This window comes from Apodemus sylvaticus, chromosome 19, assembly GCF_947179515.1.
Source record: "Apodemus sylvaticus chromosome 19, mApoSyl1.1, whole genome shotgun sequence".
Lineage (NCBI taxonomy): Eukaryota > Metazoa > Chordata > Mammalia > Rodentia > Muridae > Apodemus > Apodemus sylvaticus.
Genome location: NC_067490.1, coordinates 31,296,596 through 31,320,491, shown reverse-complemented (window position 1 = coordinate 31,320,491; position 23,896 = coordinate 31,296,596). Strand labels below are relative to the sequence as shown.

Sequence of the window (23,896 nt, the reverse complement as noted above, 5' to 3'; positions counted from 1 at the left end):
TGTGGATATGTCTGTGAAATATTTTCATGATTGATCATTGTTATGAGAGAACCCAGCCCTCCAAGGAAACCACCAACTTCTTCTAAGTGCCTGTAGGCAAATATATAGGACATTTTCCTTATTGGTGGTTGATATAAAAATGCCCAGCCCATTGTGGGCATTGGCACCTCTGGACAGGTAGCCTGGGTTAAATATGAAACAGGTTGAGCAAGCCAGCAAACTGCATTGTCCCGTGGCTTCAGTTTCTGTGCCTACCTCCAGGTTCCAGACATGACTTCTTCCCTCACTGATTAAACATAACTTGAGAGTTGTAAGCTGAAATAAACTATCTCCTGCCCAAGTTGCTTTTGGTCATGGAGTTTTTTCACAGCAAAAGAAACCAAAACTAGGATACTGTTAAAATACAAAATCACACAAAATAAATTTATCTTTTTTAATAAAAATTCAAAAAGAAATCTGAGGCATATAAGAGGTTGAGAACCAAGGCCAAAGTTCATGGATTATTTGGACATATACTCACACACACACACACACACACACACAAAAACCCTCAACATGTACAAGAACATTGAAATAATCCCATGTATCATATCAGACTACTAGGCAATAAGGCCTGTCTTCAATAGCAACAAAAACAACAGAAATCCCACATACACATAAAAAGGTGAACAACCATCTACTCAATGATAACTTGGTCAGGTAAGAAATAAAGAAATTAAAGGCTTTCTAGAATTTAATGAAAATAAAGGCACAACATAGCAAAACTTATGAGACACAATAACAGCAGTGCTAAGAGGAAAACTCATAGCCTTGAGTGCCTCCATAAAGAAACTAGAGGGAGCACATGCTAGCAGCTTAACAGCTCACCGGAAAGCTGCTAGCACCGAACAGCTCACCGGAAAGCTCTATAACAAAAAGGAGCAAATACACACAAGATGGCAGGAAATAATCAAACTCAGGGCTGAAATCAACCAAGTAGAAACAAAAAGAACTATATAAAGAATCAACAAAAAAAAACAGAAGCTGGTTCTTTGAGAAAATCAACAAGATAGATAAACCCTTAGCCAGACTAACCAGTGGGCACAGTGACATTACCCAAATTAACAAAATCAAAAATGAAAAGGAAGATATAACAACAGAAACTATGGAAATTCAAAAAATTATCATATCCTACTACAAAAGACTATACTCAATAGAACTGGAGAATCTGGATGAAATAGACAATTTTCTAGACAGATACCAGATAGCAAACTTAAATCAGGATCAGATAAACCATTTAAACAGTGCCATAACCCCTAAAGAAATAGAAGCAATGATTAAAAGTCTCCCACCCAAAAAAAGCCCAGGACCAAATGGGTTTAGTGCAGAATTCTATCAGACCTTCAAAGAAACCTAATACCAACACTCTTCAAACTATTCCACAAAATAGAAACAGAAAGAGCACTACCTAATTCACTCTATGAAACCCTTGTTCTAGAAAGACTCAATGAAACAGTATAGGGCAAAACCAGAACAGGGAAGTGGGAAGGGTTGGGTGGGAAAACAGGGGGAGGGAAGGGGGCTGATGGGACTTTCAGGGAGTGGGGGGTCTAGAAAAGGGGAAATCATTTGAAATGTAAATAAAAAATATATCGAATAAAAAAAAAAAGAAACCATGATTATGCTCATACCTAAACCACACAAAGACCCAACAAAGAAAGAGAACTATAGACAAATTTCCCTTATGAATATCAATGTAAAAATACTCAATAAAATTCTTGCAAACCAAATCCAAATTAAAATGATCATCCACCATAATCAAGTAGGCTTCATCCCAGGAATGCAGGGGTGGTTCAATATATGAAAATCCATCATATGATAATCCACTATATAAACAAACTCAAAGAAAAAAACATAATCATCTTATTAGATACTGAAAAGGCCTTTGATAAAATACAACACCCATTCATATTAAAAATATTGGAAAGATCAGAAATTCAAAGTGCATAACTAAATATAATAAAAGAAGTATACAGCAAACCAATAGCCAACAACAAATTAAATCAAGAGAAACTCAAAGCAATCCCATTAAAATTAGAGGCAAGACAAGGCTGCCTACTTTTTCCCTACCTATTCAATATAGTACTTAAAGTTATAGTCAAAGCAATTAGAGAACAAAAAGAGATCAAAATGATACAAATTGGGAGGGAGGAAGTCAAGATATCACTATCTGCAGATGATATACTATATATTACCAACCCCAAAAATTCTACTAGAGAACTCAAGCTGATAACTTCAGCAAAGTGGCTGGATATAAAATTAACTCTAAAATATCAGTAACCTTCCTCTACTCAAAGGATAAAAGAGCTAAAAAAGAAATTAGCAAAACAACACCATTCACAATAGTCACAAATAATATAACATACCTTGGTCTGACTCTAACCAAGCAAGTGAATGATCTGTAAAACAAGAACTTCAAACCCCTTACGAAAGAAATCGAAGAAGACCTCAGAAAATGAAAAGATCTCTGCTCATGAACTGGCAGGATTAATATAGTAAAAATGGCTATCATACCAAAAGCAATCTACAGATTCAATGTAATCCCCATCAATATTACAAGTCAATTCTTCATAGAGTTAGAAAGATCAATTCTAAAATTCACTTGGAATAACAAAAACCTACAATATCAAAAACTGTTCTCAACAATAAATGAGCTTCTGGGGGAATCACCATCTGTGACCTTAAGCAATACTACAGAGAAATAGTGATGAAAACTTCATGGTATTGGTACAGTGACAGGCAAGTAGATCAATGGAATAGAACTGAAGACCCAAAAATGAACCCACATACCTATGGTCACTTGATCTTTAACAAAGGAGCTAAAACCATCCAATAGAAAAAAAGACAACATTTTCAAGAAATGATAGTGGTTCAACTGGTGGGCTGCATGCAGAAGAATGCAAATTAATCCATTCTTATCTCCTTGTACAAAGCTCAAGTCCAAGTAGATCAAGGACCTTCACATAAAACCAGATATGTTGAATCTAACAGAAGAGAAAGTGGGAAGAGCCTCAAATACTGGGGTACAGAGAAATTTTCCTGAACAGAAAATACTAATGACTTATGCTTTAAGATCAAAAATCGACAAATGGGATCTCATAACACTGAAAAGCTTCTGTAAAGCAAAGGACACTGTCAATAGGACAAAATGGCAACCAAAAGATTGGGAAAAGATATTTACCAACCCTGCATCTGATAGAGAGCTAATATCCAAAATATACAAAGAACTCACGAAGGTAGACTCCAGAAAACCAAATAATACTATTAAAACAATGGAGTCAAGAGCTAAATAGAGAATTCTCAACCAAAGAATCTCAAATGGCTGAGAAGCACTTTAAGAAATGTTCATCATCCTTAATCATCAGAAAAATGCAAATCAAAATGTCCCTGAGATTCCACCTTACACCAATCAAAATGGCTAAGTGCAAAAACTCGGGTGGCCGCAAATGTTAGAGAGGATATGGAGAAAGAGGAACACTCCTCCACTGCTGGTGGGACTGCAAGTTGGTAAAAGCACTTTGTAAATCAGTCTAGCAGCTCCTGAGAAAATTGAAAATAGTTCTACCTGAGGACCCAGCAATTCCATTCCTGACCATATACCCAAAAGATGCTACAACATATAACAGGGATACATGCTCCACTATGTTCATAGCAGCCTTATAATAGCCAGAAGCTGGAAACAACCCAGATATCCGTTAACGGAAGAATGGATACAGAAAATGTGGTTCATACAATGGAGTACTAAGCAGTGATTAAAAATATGATTTCATGAAACTCGCAGGCAGATGGATAGAACTAGAAAATATCGCTGAGTGAAGTAACCCAGACACAAAAGAACATCCATAGGAGAACAGGGACAAAACTGGGACAGAGACTGAAGCAAGGGCCAACAGGGGATTGCCCTACCTGGGAATCCATCAAGTCTCCAGACACCAAACCCAACACTGTTACTGTGGTTGAGGTGCTTGTTGGCAGGAAACTAGTATAGTGGTTCCTTGGGAGGTCTGGCCAGCAACTGACCAATACAGAGGTGAATGCTTAGAGACAACCTTCATACTTAGCTCAGGGAACCTGGTTGGGGATCTGGTGGAAGGACTTGAGGAGTGGAAAGGGATTGCAACCCCACTGGAAGAACAACATAGGCTGGCCTTGACCATGCCTTTCTCTAGAGTCTAGACCACCAACCACAAAGTGTATCTGGAGGGATCCATGGCTCCAGATACATATGTAGCAGAGGATGGTCTTGCCTGACCACAATAGGAGGGGAGGGCCTTGGTCCTGAGAGGGTTTGATGCTCCAGCATTGGTGGATGCCTGAACGGTAGAGTAGGTAAGTGTGGGTGGGTGGGGGAGCACCCTCAAACAGGCAAAGGGGAGGGGGAGGGAGGATGTGGGATGGGGGGTTGGTGGAAGAAGTAACCGGGAAGTAAGATATCATTTGAGATGCAACCGAATGGAATGATCAATAAAAAAAAAAAAAGTGCTACATTTAAAAATGATAACATCTATTAAGTAATGAAGAAGCACTGAAGTATATTAACATAATTAATCATAGTACTTTTGTTTTCTAGTGTCAAACTATCTCCCCAAAGGAATAACAGCAAATCAAGAAATAGGCAAACACAAGCTCCAGCTTTGGTTACCCAGGTTTTCCCCCAAACTATCCATCTTAATGAGACTAGATGATACTATTACTCTCATGTTTAAAAGTCTCACCAATCTTCCCCTTTCATCTCTATATTTTTAAGACATAAGGCTCCTGCTTTTCTGCTTTTTCAAAAAAATCTGGAGAAAAGAAAACAATAGAAAACATTAGCTGGAGCAGTGGAAAATGAAGGAGTCTAACATGTGGAGAATGTGCTACACAGAGCACCACAGAGTCAGGGGGATTTCAGAAGAGGCCAGAAAATGGGTTAAGCTGGAGACATTAAAGTTCAAAGAGGTGTGGAAAATAATAACAATAGTCCATTAGAAGAGTTGAAACCCTACATTCTGAAAAGCATGAGAAAGGCTATACACCTAGGATAGGAAGAAAGTACGCAACAAAATTCCAACAAGAAGAACTCAGATCCTACCAATAAATGGGGCTTGTGCTATTCCCAGAAAAGGGAAACCACTCCTTGCCTTTTTTAGCTTCTAGAGCACTTCCTGGCCTTCTCCTCCATCTTCAAGCCCACAGCCCTGGCAGCCTGCACACCACTTACTGAATAATATCAGTAAAGTCCTAGCTGCCCCAGGTCCCATGCTCACAGGTTCCAAACAGTACCACATGGACATCTTAGGGAGGGCACATACTCTGCCCATCACAAGAACCAAAGGATGGCTCATCACAAAGTGAACTTTCTTATAAAGCTAAGAAGAAGCTAATGCCTTAAACATGTGATAATGTAAGGGCAACAGGTGGCAGTCCCTATTATATATACCTTCTTCATAAAAACTATACCTCCTGGGGTAGGTTTCCTTTACAGAAACAGCAGGCCCATTACAAAGCAATATAACTGCTTTGCCATATAGAATGGGAGGAGAAGATGGCAGAAAAGAAAGGACATGTATTGTGAAATCTTAATGTATATTAGAGGGAATATTCCAATTTTTCAGTAGAAAATGGCTCAACGCCAAACTCTTCCATTGCTCTGCTCAAAATTTTAATAAAACCTATTATCCCTTCCTTATTTTTCAGTATCTATAAGTCTAAATATATTAATAATAGTCTCCAATTTTTCAGGAATAGATTAAAATACAGATATGATCAACTTAAAATATTTCAAATAATAATGAAATGATTATTCCACTCATAAAAATACAACATGAAAATTAAATCACAATCACCAGAATGTATGGGCAATCTACAGAATGTGAAGCCATTTTTTGCCATTTGTACATTAAACAGAGGACTGATGTCTAAAATTAATTTAAACACATAAAAAAGTCACCCAATCAATAAGTGAGTTAACAATCCAAGTAGATAGTTCTCAATAAAAGACATACACATGACAAATATACATGTGAAACAATGCTCAACATCTTTGAACACTGCAATATCTTTGAACTGTCAGGGATATGCAATTTAAAAAAGCTTTAAACCAGTCTGGTTAATCCCAGTCAGAATGGCTATCGTCAAGACAACAAAGACTGGTGGGGTTATGGGGAAAGAGATCCTTTACACAACTGGTAGAAATGTAAATCAATACAGAAATTCCTCAAAAACCTGAACATGAAACTCTAATATGCTCCAGCTTTAGGTGTGTTATATTGTCAGGAGCTGTAAGTCAACACACCACAAACTTGTGCCTGCACGTTTACTTTTGCTCTATTTTAATAACTGAGAAAGGGAATCACCTTGGATGTCTATCAAATGATGAATGGATAAAATAAAGTAGTACAGAGACACCGTGGAAATTTAGGCAGCCAAAAAGAAAAAATAAACAGACACTAAAGGAAAATGCATAGAGCTGCGGTCACTGTGCTAAGAGAGATAAGCCACACTCAGAATGACAAATGCCACACTTGCTTTCGCTTGCAAAATCTAGATGTAACTCTGTGTGTGAGAAGGTTTTGAGAGTAGACTTGAAGCTGCTTGGGAGAAGGGAGGGGACTAGCGAGCAAAGGGCACTGAGGATGCTGAGGGAGTGGACGGACGGAGCGGGGAATGAGAACAGGTCCACATGCGCGTGCAATGTCAGTGAAACCCATTCCTCTGGATGTTAACTGTAGGTTTTGATAATAGAGAAGAAAAATCCAGATACATTGATTTCAGGCCAGGGCAAGTACCGATTCTAAAGGGATCGATGAGACTCGTAGCGGTTAATGGAGTTCTTACAAGGCAGAGTCTGTCTTCTTACTGTCATAGTTAAGGATCCAGTATCCAAAAGCAAGCAATGAGTGGTAATCGTAACAGCTCTATTAAACTAACAGTAAGCTGGCTGATGCCAAGGTACAAGACAAGCTACTCCTAAAAGACTTTCTTGGGGCTGATCCAAGGTGGCTTATATGGGAAAACAGATGGCTTTAGACTAGTAAATAGCTTCTCACAGACAGAGGTTGATGGTCAAGTGATGAGTCTCTGGCCTTTGTTCCGAGACAGAGATACTTCTCAGTTCAGCAAGTATCAGGAGCAAAGATCGTCATTCTCTTGGCCTATTCCTGTGGCTGATTGGTGTGTCTACAGAAAGTTCCTGGCATATACACACTGGGTTGACTAGAGCAGGGAGCTGCACTGTGGTTCTCCCACTCATTATCAACCTCACAGTCATGAAAGAAAACACAGCTGCTGATGCTTAGGGATGATTGGGGTCAGAACCTTTATAGAGTAATTCACCCTGACCTTGATCACTTTCAACCCATTAAAACTCTCCTGAAACAGTCACATTCATGCAGTAGCTGCTAGAAGATTCAAATACTGCCTGTGTGCATACCAAAGCCACAGATCTGAAGGTATGGGTTCATCTGAATACCAGCAAAACAAAACTTAAAAACAAAAGTATAGGGAATTATGACATCATTCACTCAAAACCTGAAAGATCTATTATTCGAATCACTAGAACTAACTTAGCATTTTGGAATTAGCAAATGATGAAGTCCTAGCTACTCAAATAAGCTTACTTAGGTAGATCTGAAAACTTTCATAAGGACCAGGGCATATTAACATTGTTTCTTTTTCTCTTCTCTTGTGTTTCAGTGTATGAAAGGGACTCATTAAATAAGTAATATCATTTAATGGTGAGCTCCTGAGTCCTAAGATGAAAGTCTGTCTTTTAATTTCCAAAGAGGCTCAGTTAAGCAATTAAGCCAAGTCCATGAATACACCAAGGTTATCTTCTTCCCAAACGCCCACCAACAGGAGATTATTATGGGCTATAACATGGAAAACTCCCAGTCTCTCTCACATCCTCTGTCACACTGTGTCAGCCTGACTTGTAGAGTTCACAGCTCGACAGGGTCTCTCCTGACCAATGATGCAGCAGCGGCACCTAAGCACAGCTCCGAGCACTTCCAAGTCACCACCGTGCAGCAGTGCAGACTCAACTGTGGCACTGTGCACATACTCTTCATGTTTGATCCAAACTCCTCCAATCTATCTTGGCAACATGCTTAGGTCCACTTTCTAAGCATGCCCTTCTTTATCTGTGGTGTAAGAGATTAAGTCCAGGCCCTGAGACACTAAGGAAAGTAAGTGATCTGTATCCAGTGCTAAGCAGCAGGAACCTTCTCACATTTGTTGACAAATTATGCAGGGCGAACAGACTGACAGAGTTTGTCCTGGAAGCTTCTCAGGGGCACCTGGCACATGTCCAGCTGCTTACCCTTGTCTTCTGTTAGGACTAGTCTAGTATCAATCAATCAAATGACAAGTATTTCTGCAAAGGTCCCAGTTAGTAATAATGCGAGAACTCTTTCCCAGTTTCTGTTGGTGTCCTGTTATAAAGAAACCCAGAGAAGAAAGATCTTGAACTTACAAGATGGATGGGGTCCAGTCCATCATGGATTCCATCAAGCAGGGGCAGAAGGCATTCCATCAAGCAGGGACTTGAATAGTTAGTCATACCGCACACATAGTCAAGAGCAGAAGCAGCAACTCTGCGTGCTTACTTAGGCTCAGATCACTGTCTCTGCACTCACGGCCCAGGATGCTCTGATTGTGCAGCCCAGCTTGTACAAGGGGACAGCTCACCTGATTGAAGGAGGAGTCGCTGTCTGAGCAGTTGTCCGTGCAGCAGCTTCCGCTCTGCTCCTTCTGCACTTTCCTCTGCCTGTCCTGACTCCGTGTCTCATCGTCCTCAAACTTGTTGATCATCGACTCGACCACCACCATCATAATGTTCTTCAGGGAATGCATCATTTCCTTATACCTTTAAATTCAAGGTAGACTTAGTCAATGAACTCAAGACACTCAGGTACACTTTCTTCTGTGAAAAAAAGAAAAATTTTTTAAGAACGTAATGGTAACAAGGAAAATCTAAGTTTCTGTTTCATAAAAATGGCACAACAGGCTAGAGAAATGCCAGGGTCACACAGAAAATGCTGTTGCAAAAAAAAAAAAAAAAAAAAAAAAAACAGAAAATTTAAAAAAGGAATTCAAAAAGCATATGATTTCTTACAGTTTTTGAATCTGGGAATATGAAGCAATGTGGTAAAATCAACATAGCTCTAAGCCAAGCTTTTCCTGTGACAAGCATTCTGTTACCAGCAACACAAGCAAATGTTCACATCACACCTCCGGAAGCCACACACACTATGACACAGGTGTTCACTCCTGCTGTCATCTCATTTCTCCCTCACTTCTCCACCTTTCTCCCTTCCTCCCTCCCTCCCTCCCTCCCTTCCTTTCTTCATGTCTATAGGCGCCCATAACCCTGAGACATTCTATGTTTTCTTGGGCTCTAAGTAGGAGATAGGCAGTCAGAGGGTACTTTGCAAGAAAAGCCACAGAAACAATTACAAGGGGTGGCAGAAAACAGATTCTTGAAGTAAGACTAAAAACTAAAAAAAGTTTTTCTACATCCCCTCAGCTCTATAAGTCTAAAAACTGTCTCGAAAGAAGAAAACCTACAATTTTAAGAATTACTTCACCTTAGAATTTTATGTGTATGGGTATTTTGTCTGTATGTGTTTTTATGTAACATGTGCTTACAGTGCCTCTGAGGTTGTAAGGGAGATGGGTCCCTTGAAACCACCCTGGGCACTATGGTGAGTTCAAAGGCAGCCCAACCCACAGAGGAATGCCTGGTCACAAGGAAGAAGGGAGGAAAATGTTCTGGTAAACATTAAGTTCTGTCCATCAAAAGATGTTCTGGCCAGGCACAGTGACACAGCCCTCTAATCCCAGGACCCAGGAAGCAGAGAGAGGGATGTCTTTGAAAATTCAATGCTAGCCTGACCTGCAAAGCAAGTTCTAGGACAGCAAATGCTACAGAGCGAGACCGTGTCTTAAAGAAACCAAAGCTGTCCTTCCTTTCCTCAGAAGTTGGATAGTAGCTAAACTATGCTCTCGGCACTCTTTGTAGTTAGCTATGTCCACATGTTCATCTTGATGCTTCCATTCCTTTAAAATTTACAATCTGGTAATTTAGCTGGATGTGGTGTAGTGTGCCTTTAATTCCAGCTGTCCTAGTGGAGACAGGCAGATTTAGTTCAAGCCTACTTCAAAAGAAAAAGAGAAAGATAGACAATTTAGTAGTTAAATGAAGAAGTATAAAAAGTAAAATGTGAGGTTTATTAAATCCATAGAATATCTGAAATTTCCATTTGCACATAGATGCTTTTAACAGGATTTTTTTAAAAAAACAGAACTATGAATTCTTCGGTAAAAACTTCTATGAAAATAGTCAGAAGAGAAGAGAAGAGCAAAGATCTTTTTTAAAAGTCTATGTAGTCTATGATCATTAGCCTGGAGGGTTAAATGAACTGAAACACAGCAGCAGCTACTGGAGCTCTTAGGATGCAAACAGAAGCAGATACAGGATACAGACACCATCCAGACCTCCCTATAATGTTTCAAGAAACATTCACATAAAGTCTGGGGAAATAAAAAGCTTCAAGAAATGAAAACTCGTCAACAATGAAAATCTCCCTATGTGCTTCCAAACTCATTAAGTAACATGAAATACCTAAAAGGATGCTCCTGTATGTGCCAATATTGGAGAAATAACCATCAAAATGTTTAATTTAGGGAGATGGCTGGAATTCTTACATTAAAAATGTACTTGGTCACATGACCTTCGTGTAATTTTTCAATAACCACAAAAAATTACTTTCAGAGAACCAAATAACCCTATTAAAAAATGGGGTGCAGAGCTAAACAAAAAATTTTCACCTGAAGAACTTCAGATGGCTGAGAAGCACCTTAAGAAATGTTCAACATGATTAGTCATTAGGGAAATGCAAATCAAAACAACCCTCAGATTTCACCTCAGAGCAGTCAGAAGGGCTAAGATTAAAAACTCAGGAGACAGCAGGTGCTGGCAAGAATGTGGAGAAAGAGGAACACTCCTCCACTGCTGGTGGGATTGCAACCACTCTGGAAATCAGTCTGGCGGTTCCTCAGAAAACAGGGCATGTCACTTCCGGAGGACCCTGCTATACCATTCCTGGGCATATACCCAGAGGATTCCCCAGCATGCAATAAGGATGCATGCTCTACTATGTTCATAGCAGCCTTACTTATAATAGCCAGAAACTGGAAAGAACCCAGATGTCCCTCAGTGGAGGAATGGATACAGAAAATGTTGTATATTTATACAATGGAATACTACTCAGCAATTAAAAACAATGAATTCATGAAATTTTTAGGCAAATGGTTGGAACTGGAAAAATATCATCCTAAGTGAGGTAACTCATTCACAAAAGAACACACATGGAATGCAGTCACTGATAATGGATATTAATTAACTCAAAAGCTCTGAATACCCAAGACACAATTAACATATGAAATGATTCCCAAGAAGAAGGAAGGAGAGGGCCTTGGTCCTGGAAAGACTTGATGCAGCATTGTAGGGCATTTCCAGGACAGAGAAGTGGGAGGGGGTTGATTGGGGAACGGGCAGCGAAGGGAAGAGGGCTTATGGGATTTATGAGGAGGGGGAACAGGGAAAGGGGTAATCATTTGGAATGTGAACAAAGAATATAGAAAATAATAATAAAAAATCACAGAAAAAAAAGAAAATAATACTCTGTACAACTTAAAAGTCTATCATCCCTAGTTCATAAAGCATAAGACAAACACTCATTAAGCCCTTTTAAATCTTTGAGAAGTAGTATTTTGAATTTGATACATGGATAAATTAAAGTAAACCAAGTTAAATAGCTTACCTAGAGATATTTTTAAAATAATTTCCTAAGAGTGTCATATAAAGCTCTGCACTTATCATTAAAGGGTGCCCATTGTCTGACTAATTTTAGTAAGTATTCTTTTTGGAATAAGCTGCTAGACATAGACTACTAGGTATTAAAATATAAAGATCAACAGAACTCCTATATTTTTCTCTAAAATAAGAAATAAGAAATTCCAACTTTAAGGGTTTTGCTCCATATGTTAATGGTTTAAACTCACTCTTAATATCTATATACTGCTACTTCATCCCAGTGGGAAACCACAATAAATAGTTGTCACAAAAGAAGCAGAACTCCTGTCCAGACTGGCTTTTAAAAGTTTAGGTTAAAAGTAAATTAGACTTCATGCTTTACAATACAGAGATAAATACTCAGGTATAAATTCTAGTACCTCTGATACTGGGGTTTGCAGATTCTTATCTTTGGTGGTTTAAATCAGAATAGCCCCTGTGGGCTCATATATTTAAGTCCTTGAACTCTAGTTGGTAGAATTTTTCACAGCAATAGAAAAAGCACCTAAGATATCATCTTATTGATCTAAACTGGCTTTCCATTATATAAATTTTATGGAAACACATGCAGATTCTTTCTATTACATATTACTCAAGGCTATTTTTATACTGTTGATACAAAGCACAGTTAGCAAATCTAAAATGCTTATTATATACATGTCCTTTTACAGGAAACATCTGTCAACCTCTGCCATAAGAGACAGTGAAATACCACAGTGAAAGGAACCTGCCACCCAGGATGTGGACACCGAACAGATCCACCCACCAATCGGTCACTCGTGTGCTCCTGTGGAAACATTAATTTCTTTGGGGCTGGCGTTTGATGCTTCTCAGTTATAGTTATTCGTTACATATTTTTCCTAATATATTTCTCCTCTGATATTTTCATTCAGCCTTTTGCATGGATCATATCACTTATACTGAGTAGAACTGTTGTACGCTCAATTTCTCTTGACACTATGGATTAGTAAAGGGAAGAAAACATCTTAGTCATCCTCACGGCATACTACATTGTGGTTGCTTATTCAACATATGGAGAGTACTTGACATGACCAGAAGCCAGCAGATAGGGAAGGGCAGTCTTGCTTTTTATAACATCCCTCCTTTTCTCTTACTCTGTGGCAAGCATGCATGCTTTTCACTCTCTTGCTAAAACTAACTAGGGTACAAGAACTGCCTTAATCCTCTCTGAGAAGGCTGTCTTCAATGACAGAATCTTCTTGTATCTAGCCTTTCTTCAGGGTTTTATAACCTCCGAATTCTGCCACAATGATGACCAAGCTTCTAACACTGCTAGAAAATAAACATTGAAAGTATTGTAGTTTGTAACCTAAAACTATCTACAGTGGCAAATAGAACACTTTAATTAATAAGTATCTAAACTATACAAGAAACTTTCTAGGCATTAAGATACAGAAATAGAAAACAAATCAGATAAAAATTTAGTTCTGTAGAACACCCATCTTAGTGAGGAACACTGAAATAAGACAGATATAAATGTTGTCCTTTAGTAGTGACAGAAGCGCTGAAAGCAAAATAAAAAACTGGAACAGGGAAAGCAGAACTGAGAATGGAAGGCCTTGCAAAGATGACAGTGAACTTAGATGCCCCCAAACTGAATAGTAAGTCACGTGGTCTAGGGAAAGGGCACTTTACCCAGCAGACGCGCCTACTGGACTACTTAATAAAGAGCAAGATCTACCCTACTTCCCTCCCAATCCTAATCTTATTAACTATAATCTTTCTATCCTGTCCTTGGTTGTTTATCCCACAATGGTCTTGAACAAAAAGGGGAGCCTAGTTTAATTGTCCAGCACAACATTAAAGCAGCCGTGGTTGCTACTGCAGTTATCGCTCTATCCAAACAAAGGAAAAAAGAAACATAGAGTTTTGATCAGGCACACCGAGATCCTGGGCTGAGGCACTATTTTCTGAATAATACATTCAATTCTGTAACATAAAAGTCAACTTCAGGGGCTGGAGAGATGGCTTAGCAGTTAAGAGTACTGACTGCTCTTCCAGAGGTCCTGAGTTCAATTCCCAGCAAGCACATGGTGGCTCACAACCATCTGTAATGGGATCTGATGCCCTCTTCTGGTGTGTCTGCAGACAGCTACAGTGTACTTACATATAATAAATAAATAAACCTTTAAAAGAAAAGTCAACTTCAAATTAAAACAATGTAATTGTGCGTGCGTGTGTGTGTGTGTGTGTGTGTGTGTGTGTGTGTGTGTGTAAGATACAAAAAAAAAAACAAGCAAAGAAATATTAAAAAAAAAAAACAAGCATAACAACATGACCCTCCCAAAACCCACTCAGACTGCAGCTATGACATATAATGAAAGTTGAAGGAAATCACAGAAAGAAATGCAAGGGAATGATTAGAACCACATATGTATATATGTGTGGGTTCAAATAAGATTAGCTAGTGATTGAGAATGCAAACAACTGAACGAAATGAAGAACAGAGTGCAAAGTGTGAAAGAGACATACAGCAAAGAGACAGAGATGATCAAGAAAAATGAAATACGAAATGCTGGAAAAGGAAAGCCTCGTAAATCAGATGAAGAGCTCTGTGCATGTCCCCTGAATAGGACAGACCAAGGAGAGGATAGAATGTCTGCGCTGGAACACAAAGCTGAGGAACGGCAGCCATCAAACTAGGCAAAAGAGGAATTAACAAAGAGCCCAGTGAGAAGCACAAGATATGCACGACACTCTGAAAAGACCAAACTTAGAGACAATAGATATAAAGTGAGAAGATTCTAGTTCTACGTGCATAGGAAATTTTCTGAGGTTATTACAACAGAATATTGTGCAGAATTACCAAAGGAGATGCCAATCCAGACAGACGCTAGATAGACAAGACCAGAAGATAATATCATCATCATATTATAGCTCAAACAATAAATAAGCTGAACAAAGAAATGAAAGAACAATATAAACCCCATGTGTCTCCATTTAAAGACCAGGCCTGATTTTGAAAAGAAGGCCATAAGACACCAGCTCCAGGAACAGACCATAAAATCCAGAACAAGATCATAAAACCCCCAAGAACAGCCTAGGGATAACCACAAGAATGGGAAATGTCATATCTCAGAATGGGCCATCTATGCTGGGCAGTCCTATCTCATCCTGTAGTTAAACATTCATGACAGAGGAATGCAGACCACTGACCACCTGACACAAGCCAATCAGAAGACCCCTGTGACCTCCCCAGACCCACTAATGAAATTTTAGATTATGTAACCCATGCTCTAAATATAGAAGAATTAACATAGTAGCCAATCAAAGTTATACTACTATCACCACTTTAGCCATGGTAGAGATTACATAATTCTTTTAGAGAGTTCCCTTGTTCGCTATATGAAGGCCTGCATGACTTGGTTGAGGGTTTGGGGAGTGTCATTTTGGAGAATAGTTGACCACAGTATGCTGATTGTTTCTGCAAAATACAAGCTCTTTGTCTTTGCTTACTATCTAAGGTTAGGGTCTTCCTTCAGCAATGTTTAGACCCTTGTAAAAATATATTGAAAATGACAAGAAAAAAACACCAAAGCACAAAGACAAGCCAATCAGAACAGCAGCAGATTGTGCAACTAAAACATTAAATCCAGAAGGTCCTAGACATATATACTATAAGTTCTCAAAAACAACTGCCAACACAGAATACTATAACAGTAAAGCTATTTGCCATAACTGACAGAAAAAATAAGTTTTCCATGATAAGAAAGAGGCTAAAGAAATTATGATCACTTAGACATTTCTCCAGAAAATACATAAAAGAACCCTTCTAATTGAAGAAAGAAAAAAAAAAAACCATGAACTATGCCACAGTATAAATAACACTAGAATAATAGTTGATAATAGTTATTAAACTATAGTCATTCAACTAGAGGAAGAGAAAAAAACACTACAAAAGACAGAAATGGATATATACATTCAATAATAACTCTGAGTATTATTGGTGTAAATTTTCCAGTCAAAAGGCACAAAGCAGTAGAATGAATCAAAACTCAAGAGCATGTACCTCTGAGAAACACATCTCACCATACAGGCAGACAATCAGTTTGGGTGAAAGAATGGGAAAAGGAACATCAAGCAAACGGACCTAGGATACAAGCAGATGTCACAGCTCTAAACATCTGACAAAGCAGACATCAAATCAAAACTAATGGAAAGACACCTAACATCATTTCAGACTCATAAGGGAACAATCCATTAGAGGCCATTATAATTTTAAACATCCATTCCCAGAACCAAGATGCACTCAGTTTTGTGAAATAAGCCCTCTTTAATAATCTATTAAATCATAGATTAAGCCTACACAACAGTAACAGGTGACTTCAACATTCCACTGTCAGCATGGACAGGACTTCCCAATAGCAACAACAATGAAACCAGAAATAGTAAAACTAGATGACATCATTAATCAAAGACGACTCCATACATCAAATGAGCTGAACAGGAATCTTCAGGACATTCAGTGCAAATGCTGCAGAGAATACAGTCTTCTCAGCAGCCAATAGAACCTTATTCCAAAACAAATCACATATTAGAGCACAATAGCTACAGGAAAATTAAAACCACTCCTTGTGTTCTATCTGATCACAATGGAATGTGACCACAAATCAATACCAATGAAAGCCCTAGAACATACACCAACTCGTAGAGATTAGACAACACACCACGGAATGATAAACAGGCTTTAAAATTATGAAGGAAGCAAAAAATTCCCAGAATCAGATGAAAATGAATAGACAACACACACACACACACACAGTATGCCATACAAATAAAGCTGTCCTAGAGAGTGTAGAGTTATATGAACCTATGTTAATAAATCATAGAGATCCCAAATAAATAATTTAATTATTTATACTTTATAAACCTAAAGAAGAAAAAGAAGCCAGACTTGAAATCAGTAGATGGGAAGAAATCATAATGATCAGAGAAGAGAGGTGCTCACCAGCCCTTACTCCTTGCTGAAGAGCTATGGACAGCTGATGGCTTCCAAGTGGCAAACAGTTGACATTAAAGCTGTGACCCCCATAGGTCTACCATGCTCTGGTGGATGGCCCCACACCCATCGAGGGGCACCAATGAGGACATCTAATAGTATTCAATGGGGTTAAAAAACAGGGACAAGAAGTTGGAAGGATGAAGGATGAGAAGGGTGTATCTAGGAGGACTTAGGCAGATAAATGGGGATAAGTATGATAAAAATACGTCATATGCATGTATGAAATTCTCAGGCAGTTAATAAAACATTGAGTTCCTGCTCAAAGGCTGGGAGAGGAGTCTCACATTGGTCCATGTCAAGTTCCTGCCAAGTGGCATGGCACCTCAATAAGGCTCTTTACAGAAAGATAAGACTCAATGTATTAGGTTTTATCTTGAAAATATCACATATTAAAATTGGAAAACCTAAGAGGAATGGATAAATTTCTAAATGCATGTGATCTACAAAAATAAACAAGTTGAGTTAAGCAATTTTAATGACTCTATAACGAGCAATGGGGTTGAAGCAGTAACTTAAAATGCCCCTACTAATGAAAAGTTCAGACCCAGATGGACTGATTCATGGAGGAACTGCATAAAAACTTTGAAGGAAAAATAACACCATTGCATCTCAAACTAGTCCGTAAAATAGGAAAGGTGGGAACATTACCGGACTCACAGCATTTACACATTCCAGAAAAGAAAGCATCTGTTGGATAATGGTTCTACTGCTTTGATTTAATCAGGAATCTGGGAGTCCAAATGCTGAAGGTCCTTGTTCTCAATTGGTTTTTGATCAGTCAATAGAGAACCAACAGCCAATGGCTGGACAAAGGAAGATGGGGTGGGACCTTTAGATTTGCTAAGACAGAGGGGAGGAGAAGGAGGAGGAGGAGGAGGAGGAGGATCACCTTCATGGGGTGGGAGACAGATCAGATTTAGAGCTGCAGGAGAAAGAGCCAAGGAGCCATGCAAGAATTCAGGTAAGTGACCACTATCCACTGCCCCAGTTGGGCCTGGGGTAACAGGCAGAAGATTAGAACTGGCCAGTCATTGAGCTACATGGCATACTAAAAATAAATTAATGTGGATGTGTGTCTTTCATTCTCGGATCCAGGGAGCTTCTGGGCTGGTGGCTGGAGAAGCACAACCCTCCAGGAGCACAAAGAGGTGTAGCCCAAACTCACCTCTGCAAGCTTCTTCAAAAGGGGCTGGGGAAATTATATTTCTACATTTAGAAGAATGGAAGTATTTCTATCTCTCGCTGCACATAAAAGTCAACCAGCCAGTACATGGTGGAACACAGAGAAACCATGCCTCAAAACAACAACAACAACAACAAGTCAACTCCAAAAGGATCAATGTCCTCAACATAAGACCTGATTCTCTGAAACTTCCAAAGGGCAAAAAGGAGTGTCTTTCACAGAAGTATCACAGGACTTTCTGAAGAGGACTCTGAATCATTCAGAAAATAAAACCAATATATATGGGATTTCATGAAATGCAAAGTATAAGAAACAGCCAAAGCTATATATCCTACAGAGGATTAGTATTAGAATAAAGAATTCAAAAAACAAAACATCAAAATAAACAACTGAGTCAAATAAATAAATAAATAGAGCCACATACCCAGAGAGTTCTTAAAAGAAAAAAATTACTAATAAAGGCTTTATAGGTGTTCTGCACTATTAACTCCCAGTAAAATGTAAAGGAATGCTACTTTGAAATTTGGGAGTTCCGTCTCACCTGACAGAATGGCTATTATTAAGAATGAAATGACAGCAAAGGCTGGGGGGGAAGAGGAGCCTTTACCCGCCCTTGGCAGGAGTGTAAATGGTGTAGCCACTATGCAAATGAGTGTAGAAAATTCTTAAAAAGCTAAACCTAGAACCACCCTATGCTCCAGCCATGTGATATACCCAAAAGACTATATATTCTGTTACAGAGATATTTGCACATCCATATGTATATTCTGTAACAGAGATATTTGCACATCCATATGCATTGCTGCTCTATTCACAATAGCTAAGAAATGGTACTGGCCTGGATGTCTACCAACTGATGGATAAAGGAAATTCCATCATTTACATACAATGGAATTTTATTCCTCTATAAAGAGATTTATAAAATAAAATTTGCTGGAAAATACTATATTAGGTGATGCAACTTAGACTCACCACGAAAAATATCACATGTTCCCACTCACATATGGATTCTAGATTTTAATTTTTTTTCCAAGACAGGATTTTTCTGTGCAGTCCTGGCTGTTCTAGAACCAGCTCTGTAGACCAGGAGAGCCTTGGACTCAGAGATTCCCCTGCCTCTACCTCCCAAGTGCCACCACTGCCTGGCCTAGAGCCTAATTTTTAGATTTATGATTCCGATATGGAGTATCTGCAGAGGTCAGGAAGTCAGAGGAGTCCACGGAAAGGGGAAGACAGAGGTCTCGCAGGGTGAGGACTGTATGCATTGTAAAATATGTGCATAACTGCTACGGTTATACTCACTCTTTAGATTCCTGCGTTCTTTTGGTAACATGCTGTACAACCGTGTCATAGCCAGACTCCTCCCCCTGATTCTGATCAGATGTGCATTTTTCCATTTCTTCTTCAATCATAGACCCCAGTGTGTTACATATGTGCTGTCTGAGGTACTTCACAAATTCATAGCTGAAATGAACATAGAAATAAAATGTAGTAAATATCGTCCTCCCAGTTATTAATCGGATCCAGGAAATCTCACACACAAAGGCCTGTAACATGTTATGATGTTTTTGCCTTGTCATTAAGAAAATAAATAACAAATGTTGACAAGAACACTTCCAGCCTCTAACTCTTTGCAGTTATTTACTGAGAGAGTTATGGCATAGGAGCAGGGTTTCTCTATGTAGCTCAGGCTAGACTCAGACTCAAAATCCTCCTGCATCAGCATCCTGAGTCCTAGAATTACACGTGTATACCATGCCAGCAAGTTCTGCATCTTAGACTGACCAATGTTCCTACTTAAGTAAAATAACTGAGCAACTGACCATGATACAGTGCAGTCATAATACTGAATTTAAAGTGAGAATTCTAAAACAATTTTATGTGAGAATATAAAAACAATTTACTGCATAGGTATCATATATGTTTTTTGGAAAATATCACATACACACACACACACATCTTGTTACTTTAAAAATAAATTGAAAAAGTTTAAACTTCCTTTCAGTGACACCAGAAAACATCTTTTTAATATATTCTCCTGCAGCTCCTCAGAGCCAGTGTTAAAAACAAAAAAGATAGAATTTTAAAATGTCCTCAAAGATTCACATCTGAATCTTGCAGGATTTTTTTTCTTATAAGAAAAGACACCTGAGCCGGGCGGTGGTGGCGCACGCCTGTAATCCCAGCACTCTGGGAGGCAGAGGCAGGCGGATTTCTGAGTTCGAGGCCAGCCTGGTCTACAGAGTGAGCTCCAGGACAGCCAGGGCTACACAGAGAAACCCTGTCTCGAAAAAAACAAATCCAAAAAAAAAAAAAAGAAAGAAAGAAAAGAAAAGACACCTGAAAGCCACCACATCTCTGAGGCAGCTCAATAACCCTAAGCCTCCTTGCGTCATCCACTAAGGAAAACCTTTCCTTTGCATAGGAAAACACTGCGAAGCTGGGTGAAGGCACGTACGTTTCCACTGTTCCTTCCCCAGTGCTATTACCTGTATTTCCCAAGAGAACTCAGTGATTGTTTTTCAAGGATGAACTTGTGACTTTCTTGGAAAACTGATACAAAACTACAGAAAACCAAAAACTATATTTCATAATGTCATGTGTGAGAGAGACAGACAGACAGACAACAGAAAGACAGACATAAAACATGTACTCTCTCCCTCTCCCCTTCTAGAGGCCTCAAGTCTTCTCTGCCACATTAAAGGAAGGGAGGAGAATGTGGTCTGCGGCTTAGAGAGAAAAACAACAGAGGCTGCTGCAGGAAGGGACAGGCTAGCATCTCCACATTTCAAGTCTTCTCTGTAATGGTAATGTCTATACTTAAGTCTCTCCCAATGACCACACTTTCTCCCACTTTGGTTTATTATGCCTGAAATGGCATTAGTCACTGACTCAATTGTCTCCAACAGCATCTACTTATAAAATTGCTAATATCCCAGAAACTCAGTATCCATATAAGCTTTTGATAAAGTGGGATGATAAAAGGGAGATATAATTGCAGATTTAATATTAAGGTAAGAAAACACTAAGGAAAATGTTTATGTAAATTAGCTTCAAAATCTAAATAAAATTGAAAAAAATCCACAAATATAATACTAAAACTACTGACTATTTTTAAAGCACGAATGCGCCAGGTATGGTGGTATGACCTGTTGTCCCTGCACCCTAGAGGCTGAGCCAAGTGGACCTCTATGAGTCTGAGGCCAGCCTTGTCTACATAGCAAGTTTCCTGTCAATCAAAACTACACAGGGAAATCCTGTCATAAAATAAACAAACAAATGAATATGGAATAAATCCACTTTTATTTAAGGTAACAAATTTTCTATATTGTGCTTTTACTGTAATAAACCTATGACCCAAAGAAAACAAAACAACAAAACTGATTGCAAGTATGTCTAAACAAGAATATCAGCCAATCATTGTGATCAGCATTAACTTAATTTGGAAAAGCCAAAGCAAGGGAAACGGCGATACAGGCCCCCACTACTTGGGATGCTTAAATTCAATAGTCATGTCCAGGCTCTCCTGGGCTTGCTGGGCAATACAGCAAGCGGGTGGCAAAAACCCGGACTATTAAATTTGAAACTCTACAATGATTCTTTGTACATCTTTTAAAATTCCCTTGAGAACCTGAGAAAATTGTAAAGACCACCACCATAAAACTACAAGTAAACATAACCTTTTACATAGACTGTTAAAGGACTGAAAGGTCCCTTAATGCCCATTTCTAGAGAAACTGAACTTCGGGATAACCAAAAGTCAATAAAAGCAACAGAAAATGCCCCCTATTGGGCATGAGGCTAGAGTTCCATCCCCAGCACCGGAATGACCAAGTCAATAAACAGACAAAAGCAACATCTCAAGGAAAACGGAAAAACAAACACTGGCTTGTAAAAGGCTACAGTAATCTGGCGCCTGGAGGTAAACAGTGAAGCTGAGAGGCTTAACTCACTATAAGAACAGACTCCAAAGAAAAGCATAGATCCCTAAGAATCTTTACGTCTAAGAAGCCTTTGCCTTGTAAAAGGTCCTTCAGGTAGCACCTAACCGCTTCCTTTCACAGGCTCCTCTAAGCTGGGTAACCTCCTGCCTTTCAGTGGGTCAAGGACATTTGCTTGGGCGCCCTAACCTTTCACAGGCACCCAGACCTGCTTCAGGATGGGAGGCCCTTGCTGTGTTGAAGAGCTTCCGACAGCAGACAGTGAAGTAACAGACCAACAAAATAATAATAATAATAAGGACCTGGGGGCTGGGGAAGAGGGTAATGTGAAAGGAATTCCTTTAAGTGTCAAGATTGTTCTTTAAAGAAAGGCATAATTTACAACTGATGTTCTTAAGCTACTGTGATAGAAAAGAACATAGGCAGAAGAGGCTCTAGAAAATCAGTTTGAAAAAAGTAAATTCTGCATTGGGACAAATGTGAGGGAAAAAACTGAACCAAAGATCAACTCTTTTAGCAAAAACAATCAAATAAAGCTCTATCCAAATCATTTTCAGCTCTCCTGGGCCATTGGTTTGTTTGCTTAAAAACTGATAAACTCGATTTTACTTGTGAAAATTTTCGTCAGTCTCCTCCAGCCGCAAGAGGATCTCCTCTGCGCACTCCAGGGAGGGAGCCCCGGTGATTTTCTCCTTCACGCTCTGGAACAGCTGCCGGAGCATCGCCTGCAGCATCACCTCATCCTCGCTGGAGAAATGGGCCATGCCGAGCAGCTGCAGTCAAAAATCTTCACAACCACCGCCGGGTCGCCACCAACACAGCACACTGCGCACGCGCGACCCGGCCCAATCGCCGTCGTTCCCTAGGAAACCACCGCGCGAGCCCAGGGGGCGGGGACGCGGATGAGTGGCGTTGTGCTGAAGGTTGGGCTCTGGGTTTGGAGACCCGCAACTGGCTGAGGCTAGCGTTGGGTGCTTGACGTTCGCTGGTACCAGCAGAGCTCAGGACGCCCCCGACAGGAACGACAGACTTCTCAGGATCTGCTGGGCGGGCCTAACGGGAACCGCCCCGGCGCGCATGACGTCATCTCGCTGATGCGTCCGGGGGAGGGGTGAATCCAGCAGGAGGTGGCACCGAACCTTCCTAACCTTTACCTGCAGGAAGGAGGGAGGGCTCGGAATGGGAAGAGACAGTTAATAAAAGCAGCGCAAAGGAAGCCAAACTGAAAAGCAACGGGAGATTGGGTGGTATTGAAATGTGGAAAACCCGTGTTCATACAGCAACTAGAACAACTGTTTCCTGCCAATGAGGATAGCACTGCATAACATAAAAGAAACTGACAATTCATTACAGGGCAGTTAGGTGTCTTGCTAAGGAAATGCCACAGGACAGACTGGAAGTAGCTCTTGAGTCCCCAACCCTAGCTAAAAGCTATGGACAACTGGCTTCTGGGCGCTGGAGAGTCACTGGTCTTTAAGGGTGTGGCTCCAGAGGATGGCCCAACATCCATGAGGATATAGGCAGTAAAAGTCTTTCTCCTTGCCAAAGTGTGACAAAGGTTGTAGATAAGAAAAGGGAGAAGAAACTCAGTATATACATATATGAAATTTTCAAATAATAATTTAAAAAACCAAATACTAGTTTTATACTAAGAAGCAAAGACCCTATATTCTGATTGAATATGCTGCCATATCTGGGGAGAAACATTCATTTTTCAAGAAACACTAGCATAGGCTGGGTAATTACTTGATCTGGCTAAACTGAGAAGTGTGTCTGATACTAGGGTAGAATATACTGCTGGATTCCGGAAGTTGGTTGACGTCAAACCATTCATCAGTTGTTTAGAATCAGTAACTATTGGCATCTGACTA

The 23,896-nt window shown here is 39.6% G+C and overlaps 1 protein-coding gene across 1 annotated transcript in view; it reads right to left on the bottom strand.

Moving 5' to 3' along the window:
* The window catches only part of Tbc1d32 (TBC1 domain family member 32), a 200,223-nt gene extending 177,226 nt beyond the window's left edge, over positions 1-22,997 (bottom strand). The window contains exons 1-3 of the mRNA XM_052163596.1: positions 22,635-22,997; positions 19,387-19,548; positions 8,710-8,887 (exon numbers count right to left, since the gene is read on the bottom strand). Of these exons, the coding sequence (XP_052019556.1) occupies positions 8,710-8,887; positions 19,387-19,548; positions 22,635-22,789 (495 nt within the window). The 5' untranslated portion in view covers positions 22,790-22,997. The remainder of the gene's footprint in view (positions 1-8,709; positions 8,888-19,386; positions 19,549-22,634) is intronic.
* Between the last annotated feature and the right edge of the window lie 899 nt (positions 22,998-23,896).